Below are 11,806 nucleotides of genomic sequence, written 5' to 3' on the forward strand. Positions count from 1 at the left end.
CAGGAACTGACATAATGTCTCTAGCCATGATAGAAAGCACTGGATATGTTAGCTTATGGTTACGCCACTAGAGAAGTAGATCAAAGTCATCCTCATATGCAGTGACATTGTCACTGTCTAGATAAGCAGATAGCCCATAAGCAGCAGCAGAAGTAGATAAAGAAGGACTGGGAGCAGAGGCAGGGGAAGGTCCAACAACACCAGATGCTCCAGGGCCTCCAAAAATTCTTCCCCGTGCCTGCTTCCTCTTACCTATGATGCTTGCAGGATGTACAGCCCTCCTTTGAGACCTAGCTGTACCAAACTTTTCTTCATACTTGTTAAACAACTTGAAAATTTTAGTTTTCACAATACCATAATAAGAATTGTAGTCAAAACCAGTTTTTTATTGCATTATGATAAGAACATTAAATAAACCTCTGTTTTACCTCTAGGATCGAGAATGAATGCAAATAAATACAGCAGAGGTATGTCCTTCCAGTATTTTAGGTATTTAAGCTTTATAGGATAGACAATATAAAACATATTCTGATCCTTTGAACTTTCATGCAAATGTGTTATAATATCTAGCAGATGGTGCAGAATAAGTGGGCTAGTTGGATAGTAAACACCAGAAAGAGTGACTGTGGAGTCATAAAAAACTTCTAGGAATTCAAGTATTCTATCAGCAATATATCAGTGACTTGCAGTTAACAACGTTGAGCCATAGTTGGAATTAATGAACACAGAAAAAACATCCTTATATGAAAGCAGGTGTTTAAGCATAAGATATGTAGCATTTCATCTAACATCCATATCCAAACCAAACTTTCTAGGTCTAACACCCTTAGCAATACAAAAGTTTTTGAACAAAGCAATCCTTTGATTAGATGAATTCAAAAAGTTAATAGCAGTTCTGAAATCCTCAGTGTAAGGTTTGAACCTTTTTAAGCTAGATTTTACTATCAGATTAATAATATGGCAAGCACAACGTTGATGCACAAGATGATACTTAACCTTATTAGGATCTGAAGGTGTAGGTGCAGGTTCAGAACCCAGATAACCAGCAAACATAGGTGTTAATATTTCCATAGCCTTAGCATTGGAAGAAGCATTGTCAAGAGTAACAGAGAACACCTTGTCAAGCAAACCAAATTCTTCAATCACACAAGAAATTTTTTCTGCAATATTCTCACCAGTATGTTTTACCTCAATCAAGCGGAGACCGATTACCTTTTTCTACAACTCCCAGCCAGCAGTCACATAATGAGCAACAACACTAATATAGTCTTCATTTGCATTACTAGACCAAATGTCTGATGTCAGACCAACAGAAGAAGCACCAGACAACACACAATTCTTGATTATATTACGTCGTTCATTAAAAAGTTTGCCAAGATCTCTAGTGGTGGTCTGTCTAGAGACCTTACCAAACCTAGGATTATGAACTCTAACAATGTATTCTTCCCAAGCATCAGTCTCACCAATTTCTAAAGGCAGATCAAGCTTAGCAATCAAACGACATAATTTAGATCTAGCAACTTCAGGTTTATAATCCTAGTTATAAACAGAACCATCAGGATTGTATGAAAGCCTAGATTGAACCCTAGCACGTTGATCAGTTTTAATCCTACATGATTTTTGGTGCCTTTTTAAGTGACCCAGACAAGATAGATTTGCACATCTTACAAACAGCCTTGGTGCAAATTCTAGAACCATTAATAACCTTATAGATCTCCTCAAAATCAGCCCACACAGGCGATTTGCGCTTACTAGTATTACCTGTACTAGCAACCGAAGGAGCAGAGCCGTTGGAGTTCGCAGTCGCCGTCGCCCCTTCACCACCGTCCGCGCCCACATCAATCGGAGCAGCAGAGCCGTCCCCAAGATCGATACCGAACAACGCAGCAGCGTCGGCTCGAGTGTCGTCGTCGTTCTCGCCCTCTGGGGCTAGGCCAACCGGCAGGAGGCCATCCTCGTCGGCCATGGCCGCCTCTCCAGCCCCATTCCTCGACGGTGCGGGTGGCCGCCTTGCTCGCTCTAAGCCACAGCTAGAAGACGATGCATCGGCTACCGACCTGCAAAACAATGGAAGAAGAAATCAGAAGCATACATTGAAAGAAAAACAAGAAATTAGAACATGGTTAGGGGTTAGGGTTAGGGTTTCACCTGCGCAGCCAGAGCCCAGTGCCGGAGAAGACGACGAGCACCCAGAGTCCAGAGAAGACGACACTCAGTCAGCAACGACGGCGGACGACGGAGGAGGGACAAACAGAGACAACCAACTCACATAATCAATTAGATCTAGAGGGGAGATAGGGAGAGGCAGGGACGGAGGGGAGGACGCCAGCGGGAGGCGGATCATGGTCACCGGAGTTGGCGTCGGAGATGGCGAGGCGTCACTGGCCACTGCGTTTGAGAGCGGCGCGGCGGCTGGTGGTGGTGGGATGCGAATGGGCGAATGGGGAATTAGGGATTAGGGTTAGGTTACGAGCGGGAGTGTGGGACTGAGGGGAGGTCGGGAGGGGGCGCCGCATCGGCCGCCTTTTATAGGTGGGGTCTGGGGTGGCGGCGTGGGGGGAGCCGTTGGCGAGCTAGGTCGCCTCCCTCTCGGGCCGCTGCCGAGCCTCCTCCAAAACCCCGTGCCGGGCCGTGCCAGCCCAGGCACAGCCTGGCGCTGCGTGCCGGGCTAAAGATGGCAACGGGGCTCCGATACCCGATACCCGACGGGTATTTGATCCATTAGGGGACGGGGATGGGATCATATCTTTACTCGCGGGCATCTAAATGGGAAAGAATCCATACCCGACGGGTATAGCGGGTACGGGAACGTTCCCTGTTTACCTGTCCCCGTTACCCGTTGGGGAACCCGACTATTTTAGCTGTCATGCGAGTATTAGGCCCAAAGAAACTCAACATAGGTATTTTGGTTCAAATCTGAACAGTCATATATATAGTTTGTGTGTTTTAGGAACCCTCGTTCAATTTTTCCTCACCATCTCCGCCAGCAGCACAAGCACGCCTGTCTCACGAGCGCTCATGCCCCTCGCTTTCTCAGTTCGGTCTCTCTGCCACCTTTGCTCGTCCTCCATGCAATCTCGCTCCTTCTCCTCGGCATCTCCGAGACTCCGACACTTATACCCGGGTGAAGAAGAAACGTCTCCGATTGCAAAGCTGCGACCCCAAGTGTCCTTATTTATCGGGTATACAGTACCCGTCGGGTATCTGTTACCCGACGGGTATGGGGATGAGCAAGAATCTATACCCGAGACAGTTAATGGGGATGGGGACGGGATGAATTCTCCGTAGTGGGGAAGAGAACGTTCCGGCGATACCCGACGGGTATATCCCCGTTGCCATCCTTATGCCAGGCCAGCCTGAGCCCGGTGGCCTGCGGGCCGGGCCATGCTCGTGTCGGGCCAAAAGGCCGGGCTTCGGGCCGAGCTGCATGGCTAGGTATAGCTGCGTATCGGTATATTAAGAAGAGAGTCAAGAACACGAAGGAGAACAGTGTTGGTACTATCCACTGTTCTTTTGTTAGCTCTGACTCAAGGAGGTCACTGTTATCATTTTCATTAAGCAAGAGAACTGAATTAAAGAACATCCATGGTTAATATCAAGCCACACCAGCTGGCCTCTTTCTAATGGCATATGGTTTGGTGGTTTATTTATTTACCCCACCAATAACTAACTTCATGACATGTTTCTCTCTCTCACACACACGCACGCACAGGCACGCACCCACCCACCAATCCCAGATACTCAGAAGCATGCCCTCAAGTAGGATAACCTAAATACAATAAACTAGCAATTTGATCGCAAGAGAATATGGCCCTGTTCGTGTGTCCTTAAATCCGGTTTGACCCGTTTTTTTTTTTTTTCATCCGGAACGGTATTTTTCTCTCACAAATTCCTCCAAAATTCCTCCAAACCATCCAAATTCCTCCACAACCATACCAGCCGAACACACCCTATGTAACATATTATAGTAGTTCAATAAAGCAATAAACTCCCACCACCAAAACTCCCGCTCGTAACCAAGGTCCAAGCCGACACAGAACAAAGCAATAGCATTACAAAAAAAACTGCCACCAAAACTTAAAAGCTGGCAAATCTAGTAGTTCAAAACTACACTAAAACTTGAAGACCTCTCGTTGGTAGTTGATCCAACTTGACTGCAACACATAACCTATAAAATAAGAGCAGGTGACAAGCGTTTATTCATCCTTACATTTTCTTCAAAATTTTGATGCTTAAATGTGTTTACTCAACACAGGTCAGAATCAGATTCAGACTTTATCGATGTGAAGAAACCAACACGCAGAATATTCCCATTTACAATTTGCAAGTCTGTCCTGTTTCTGGACAAACACAACTTTCAACATTGTCGCATGTTTCTCCAACTTCTATTAATAGTCAGTTCTTTCTTTTTCCAGAAACAGGAGTGGTACAACCCCTCCTGGATATGTACATATATGATACATTACATGGATAAAGAAGAGCATGATAATAGCAAACATTTTATTCATTGATCTAATAGCCAGTTATTTATCAATCTTCACAAATAGCATGAAACAATAATAACACCTGCATTTCATTTTATAAGGTGCCACATGCATTTTTTTTAGGTTCAAACCTCATAAGCTTGAACCAACGATTAAAAAAATAATTGTACAAAATGATACGATTTGATTCAGAACAAAAGTACTTTATTATGATTTTATTGCTACAAACAATTTAGTATATAGGAGAATGAAGGGCCAAAGTTTAGTTTTAGAGACATTGCCGAGTTAAACAATGCCTTATATTTTGCAACAGAGGGAGTACTGAACTGCAGTACCTCAGTTCTCAGCTAGAAGGCCACTCAATCCCTAGGCAGCACAGAGACCATGAGAAAGGAAAAAAGATAACTATGCATGCTAAGCATGTATGTAATTCCTGAAATTATGACCTCTGTCCGAGAAAGGATGCAATTCTAGCTCTATTCCTAGTCAAACTTTCTAAACTTTGACCAAGTTTATAGAAAAGACTATCAATATTTATAACACAAAATAGGTATACTATGAAAATATATATCATGACAAATCTAATGAAACTTATTTGGTATCATAAATTTTGATACTTTTTTGTATAGACTTGGTCAAACTCAAAATGGTTTGACTCGGTGTTATGCTAGAGTTGCATTATTTTCCGGATGGAGTACCACAATGTGAAGGAGGCCATTACGGTCAAATGACTTGTACATTTGAATTTCATTCATCATGAATTGAATGACAATGGAGCACAAAGACTGAATAACTCGGATTAGACACTTTAGTGTTATGGAGTGTGGATAAGGAGTGGTAGAACCATGACCATAGGCTAAGCCCATGTATATTAGAATGGTACCAAGCAACCTATACAATTTTTATATCAGCGGCAAATGTTGGACCAATGGCCTCAAAATCAAGCTTTGGGGCCCCAACTTATGTGTTATTCGTTAGGTACATGGAGGTAAAACCCACTTGCCTAGAAAGTCAACAGCGAACTGAAAACCTGAAGAACTAAACAACAGAATGTTTCCATGTAATTTTGTTTTGTTCTTTCCTATATAAGGCATTAGCAAAACAGACTGTGCCAGTCTTAAGCTTTGCATACTAGCAAAATGGTATGTACAAGAACCACACAATTTAGCATCAGTATATGGTAAGATTGTAATAAGGGCTGTGTTCAACATAGGAATGGTAGGCTGTGTTCAGTTGAGGTCAGTCGAATTCACCCGAGGAAGAACACATATAAAGCTTTTGCTAACAGTTAAGACAATATACAACAATAATTAAAATACTTAGCAAGGGAATGTGCAGCATCCAGCATAAATAAAAAATATAGGCCTGTATATGTTTTAAGGGGAAAAATTGTTCAAACCACCTGAAACAGATTCGATGGCTCAAGCTACAGTATGACACGGTTGAAACTTTCAGCAATAAACAGGGTCATTAATCTGAAGTTTAAACGCCAAAGGATGATAATATAGTGTGAGCCTGTGAGGTTGAAACGATTGAGCAGAATACTTTTTACCATGTGCTATGATCAGGAAGCTGATCCAGTAACATAAATGAACATTATTGGCTTATTGCTGTGGAATACACCACAATTATATCAAGGAAAAGAGTGACTAGCAACAAATCACCTTGGACCTTGGTTGATTTCTTTTTTCCATACATTATCAGATACTGAGTTACTGACCAGTCTAGAATACTAGTTCAGGCAGCACGAAACCCGACTAAACCTATTCAGAATCAGATAAGGTATTTTTCAAAGAACTATGAAACTATCATTACCCCTATCTCAGAAGTTCTATTTTCAACCAGAAGAATCAAAGCATGAAATGGGAAATAAAGAATTCATTAGCAAAAGCATTAAATTAGGCAATTGTAAATTTGTAAAAACTATGACATGCATGGATCACACAGTATCACTAGCTGTAAATTTGTAAAAAACTATCCTTACATCAGAACAACACTAGGCTTATCGCTTCCGGGGCAGGCATCTTTTGCAGCAAGATGATAAAGCAACACTCCTGCTGCAACACTAACATTCAAACTCTCCACCGCAAGGAATGATCTCAAATCTTGATTACTAGAAGAACTGTCACCTTCTTCCCCAGCATCTGCATCTGCTCCTTCAACAAATACATCAACGTTTCCAGGTATTCTGACCAGATGTGTGCAGGATCGCTCAACCAGGGGTCTCAAACCAGTGCCTTCACTACCCATCACAAGAATAGTTGGCACCCCTATTTCCATTTCAGAGAGAGGTACAGCTTTGTTAGCAATGGTACCACCAAGGACTCGCCAACCATTTTCAGCTGATGAAGACAAGAACTGCATCATGTTTCTGCAGGAGAGTAGCTCAATCAACTCAAGCGAACCTGCACTAGCTTTGCTCACTACTCCACTTAATGGAGCAGAGTTCTTAGCACACAAAACAACACCCTGAGCACCAAAGTAGTAGGCGGACCTAATAATGGCTCCTAAATTCTGAGGATCCATAATCTCATCCAAGGCTATCCACACAGGTGCCTTTCCACCTTCCACCCTGACTGGATCTAACTCCTTTATATTAACCATTTCTAAGGGTGATGCATCGAGCACCACACCTTGGTGTGGTCGGTTATCCACCACCATGTTAAGATCATGCTTTGAAGTCTCAATAACCTTCAGCCCAATCTCCTCAGCCATCCGTAGCACTTTCTCAACTGCCTTCTTATCTTTCCTTTTCTTGTTGTTCCCACTCAAATCCATACTTTCCTGTCTATACAATGCATAAAACTCCCTCCTCCGAGCCGTGAGTGCTGCAAGGACCGGCCCAACACCATAAACTCCTTGGCCCACCATCTTTGGCACCGATGATTCCCCTGCTTCCTTCCCTGTCTTCCTTCCCCAATTCTCCTGATTGTTCCACTGCCTCACATCCGGCTTGTCAAATCTCTCCCTCCTAAACCTCTCACCACGGGACCCTCCATCCCTCCCCACAACTCGCTGGTACCTGTCCTTAATCCTTCCCCATTTGGGATTGTCAATTGGTTCATTCTCATCATCATCCTCTTGTTCCCTAATCACCACCTTGTTTGGCATCCTGTTTCCCGTCACCTCTCTTCGTTGATACCTGCCCTTATCCCTCCCCCATTCAGGATTGTCAATTGCCTTATTCCCATCATCATCATCATCCTTAATCGCTACCTTGTCCGACATCCTGACTCCCGACGCTTCTCTTCGCGCGTATTGGTCGTCTCTCGAGAAGAACTTCTCCGCGGAGCTCTCCCACGAGGAGGATCGGCCGGCGCTAGTCCTAGCAACGGGGGCGCCGCCGTTGCCAGTCTCGGCGGCAAGCCAGGGAAGCACCCTCCCGCTGCCAGCCAATGCGGACCCATCTGGCGCGGTGGAGAACCAAACCCTGCCTCCCAGCCCGAAGCTGGATTCGCCCGGGGAAGTGGCGGCCCTGGCGCTCGCACGGGCGGTTGTGGTCGGACGAGGCGCGGTTGAAGATGCTGGATGCTTCGAGAGGTAGCCGGCGCGGAGGAGGCCAGCGACGAGGGTGCGGCGGGGCGAGGACGCCGCTGTGAGGAGCGGGAGAGGGTTGGACTTGGACAAGCTGGAGTGGAGCATGGCGTCGGCGCCGCCGCGACGGGGAGTGTAGGGTTTTGTGGGTGGGTGACCCGTGACCGGGTGTCGGGTCACGGGTGAGGAGGGGTTTTGGGTGTGCGGCGCGCGCCACTCGTTCGACGAAATGCTGCGACGGCGGTGGGGATGGCAGAAAGGGTTGTTTTCTGCGGAAGCCCTTCAGTTTGTGAGGATTGATAATTATACAACGGAAATGCTCCCTACAGGGTTCGCCCAGACGGACGGACCGGACCGCCCACGCTGCGCGCCGCATGCCCCAGCCCGGAGCCGCGCCTCCCGTGGCTCCGCTCCGTCCGCTGGCGAGATGCCTGTGCCGGGCCTCCACACCGCCGCGAGCTCCATGCTTTGCCCCCGACCTCCGCGCCGCCGTGAGCTTCATGTGCCGCCGTCTACTGCTGCGCCGACGTTGAGCTCTCCAATGACGAGCCTCTATTCGTCGAGGCAACAAGGTAATAATGTTGTAAGCGTATATTTTCAGTGTTTTAGATGCTTTCCAGATATGCCGCAAGTGCATATTGCATATGTTGTAATGACTAGACACGTATATTTCAAGTGTATGATCCAGATGTTTCACGTATGTTACAAATGTTTTTCATCTGGATGTTGCGATGTTTGTAATGACTATACACGCGTTTTCAAGTTTTCCTGGTGTTCTGTAAGTGTTTCAGCTGTTTCGGACGTATGTTTGTTTTATCTCAATGTTGCAAAAGTAGATCGGATATTGCACATGTTGAATGAAACCCACTTATCGCAGCCGCCTGCTGCAGCTGCTGGGACGCTATCGAGCGGGCAGACGGTCCTTACGTTCGGTTGGCGGCGCGGAAGACATCCGGACAGCGTTGGCCCTGCGTAGGCCCATGAAACGAGCAGACGCGGGAACGGGGTGCAGGGAATGGGCTAGCATGTGCGGCATCCGTCCGAACGTATGGATGCCAGCGTCTTCGATTATACAAACCTTTTCTTTCCAAACGATAATCCAGAGACTTGTAGGAGAAAATTTTTCTTATTTATTACAAGTGATGACTTTTTCTGGCTCAAAACTTTTATGTTAGACCGTCACATAATCTTTTTAATCTATTCAGTGTTGCCTTGATATCAACCTCCAGTGACGGAGCGGATGGATTTTCACACATAGGTCACTGTTTAAGCTTTAAAAGGGTCTGTTCGCTTAAACTTATCAGTCGGCTTATCAGCTAGAATCTACAGTGTTTTTCTCTCACAACAAAACAGCTTTGGCCAGCTTATCAGTCGGCTTTAATACCAGCCGAACATGCCCGTCCCCTGTGGTGCCGCTTTCTGGGTGTTCCGTCTCCAGCTTCCAGAGCACTTCAACACTGCACAACACTGTTTGATCGGTTCCAACTCCAACAAAAATGATATACGAAAAGAAAGAACCAAATGAGCTGTATACTTTGGGCTTCTCCCAAAGGAGCCGAAGCTGGAAGTCTTTCCAAACGGAGCCTAAATCACCGCACCAAGTCACATGTTACTAGCAGATCACATGTTCTTCGTTTTCTAATGTTATATGCACTTAATTTTCATGTTTGTTTAGTTGATACAATGACTTCAAAGTGTATAAATGAATTCATGATGTGCTTAATATCCTTGTGAAAAGAAAAATAGATGATGTGCTTTACTTCTATATTTGTCCTTGCAGGCAAGTCTACACTTAAGGATTCCTTTGTCGCAGCTGGTGGGATTATAGCCTAGGATGTGGTGGCGATGTTCGACTGATCGAATGACTGATACTCGTGCAAACGAAGCAGAACGTGGTATTACAATCAAGTCCACTGGTATATCTCTTTTAAGATGAGTAACGAGTCAGTCAGGTGTTATAATGGTGATAGAGATGGAAATGAATACCTGATCAACCTTTGTCGGTGTTTGCTGATCGGCAACTCGTCATGGGGCTACCCGGGACGATTGTTCGGAGGGTTTCGGCGTATGCAGAACTCGATGGTAAACGCAGATACAATGATTTATACTGGTTCAAACCGCTGGGTAGCGTAATACCCTACGTCCAGTTTAGGATGGATAGTATATTGCGCTCTGCGCTTTGGATTCAGACTATTGAGTCTGTTGCCCTGGCCGATCTAGAGAGCCTTGCCCTCCTTTATATAGCCCAGGAGGCAAGTCTCCTGATCAATTACAATAGAGGAGTCTTAGTATGATTACAAGGTGGTAATACTACTAGAATTACATACGGAGAGTCTTAGTCAGACTAGGTCTTCGTCTTTCCTTGCGGGGTATCTAGGGACTATGTCTCACAAGCCTCCGAGCTCTTCATGGTTGATCGATGGAAGACTTCTTGAATTTTTTGGAGCATACCGAGTAGAATTAAGCTTCATCCGAGTACTTTCTTGAGAGAAACCATGACGTGCTTGAAAGCATCTAGGCCCCTTGTTGGGTTTTGGTGATTAATGACAATACAAGGTTACTATGACTAACGTGTGTTTTGCAGAGGCAATTAAGTTAGGTCATGGTAATGGAGATCAACTAGACAATCAAGGTGGTCATGCCCCTACGATGGAAATCGTTTCGGTTTTTAAAGGATGGACGACAAGGTTAAGGATAACTAGTTCTAAGTGTCGACTAGAGTTGGAGTGACACTTAGAGTAGTTTAGGACTTCGTTTTTTCTTTGGCCGTACTATTAAGGGAGGTATGGACGGGTAGCTTGACCTAGATGAGTCTAGTGAGTTAGGTATGGTGCACACTTGTTAAAACTAGCACTAGGTAGCTCCAAAACAGCCCTATGATCCTATGGAGCAAACTTTATTCACATATGTTCGAGAGTTGGAAGTGAATGGAGGGTCAAATGCTAACCGGACACTGGCTCCGGTGCGATCGGACGCTGGCTGCAGGGTCTGGTCAGTTCATTTGACCAAGGTGATTGCGTTCGGTGCGACCAGACGCTGAAGTGGTCAAGTGACCGAACGCTGAAAGGCAACATCCAGTCGACTCCAGTAAGGTTCTAGAGAAAGAATTCTGCGACCGAATGTGACCGGTCAATACTGACCAGACCCTGAGGATCCAGCGTCCGGTTGAGTACAGTAAGCATCCAATGAGGGTTTAATGTGGCCGGACGCGTCCGATCAGTGGTGATTGGACCCTGCCAGCGTCCGGTCAACACTTAAACACTGGTGTGCGGGTTGAACTGACCAGAGCGTCCGGTCAACATGACCGGAGCGTCCGGTCACCCTATAGAGGCACATAACGGTTCAGTTTTTAGGCTGCCTTATAAATAGAAGCTCCACTCGTGTGTGGAGTCACTTTTGCTCATTCCAACAGCTGAGAAACATGTTTGTGAGTGCCAAGAAGAGCAAGGTCCTAGTAAGGTGATTGAGATTCGTGAATCCAAGAGAATAGCCTCATTAGTGAATCAAGAGTAGCGAAGTATGCATCCACCGTTCTCATTAGACTTTGAGTGGTCAACTGAGAGTTCGTGCTTGTTACTCTTGGTGATCGCCATCACTTAGACGGCTTGGTGGTGATTGAGAGCTTGGTGATCACCCAGTGGAGCTTGTGGGTGACCCAACTCAAGTTGTGAGCGATTTTGGGTGATTCACCGTGACGGAGTGTCAAAGAATCAACCTGTAGAGAGCATTTGATCCTTGCGCGGATCAAGGGGGAGCTACACCCTTGCGCGGGTGCTCCAATGAGGACT

General features: G+C 45.6%; 1 protein-coding gene across 1 annotated transcript; it reads right to left on the reverse strand.

Annotated features, from left to right (window-relative positions):
• Positions 1–6,355: 6,355 nt before the first annotated feature.
• LOC136458970 (uncharacterized) lies at positions 6,356–8,205 on the reverse strand. The gene has a single exon (XM_066458867.1). The coding sequence runs from the start codon at positions 8,124–8,126 to the stop codon at positions 6,465–6,467; it is 1,662 nt and encodes a 553-aa protein (XP_066314964.1). The 5' UTR covers positions 8,127–8,205; the 3' UTR covers positions 6,356–6,464.
• Between the last annotated feature and the right edge of the window lie 3,601 nt (positions 8,206–11,806).

Source organism: Miscanthus floridulus, chromosome 6 (genome assembly GCF_019320115.1).
Source record: "Miscanthus floridulus cultivar M001 chromosome 6, ASM1932011v1, whole genome shotgun sequence".
Classification (NCBI taxonomy): Eukaryota; Viridiplantae; Streptophyta; class Magnoliopsida; order Poales; family Poaceae; genus Miscanthus; species Miscanthus floridulus.

Bases quoted from the DNA above. Each gene is read 5' to 3' on its own strand.
- LOC136458970 (XM_066458867.1), bottom strand. From the start codon at position 8,126: ATGCTCCACTCCAGCTTGTCCAAGTCCAACCCTCTCCCGCTCCTCACA.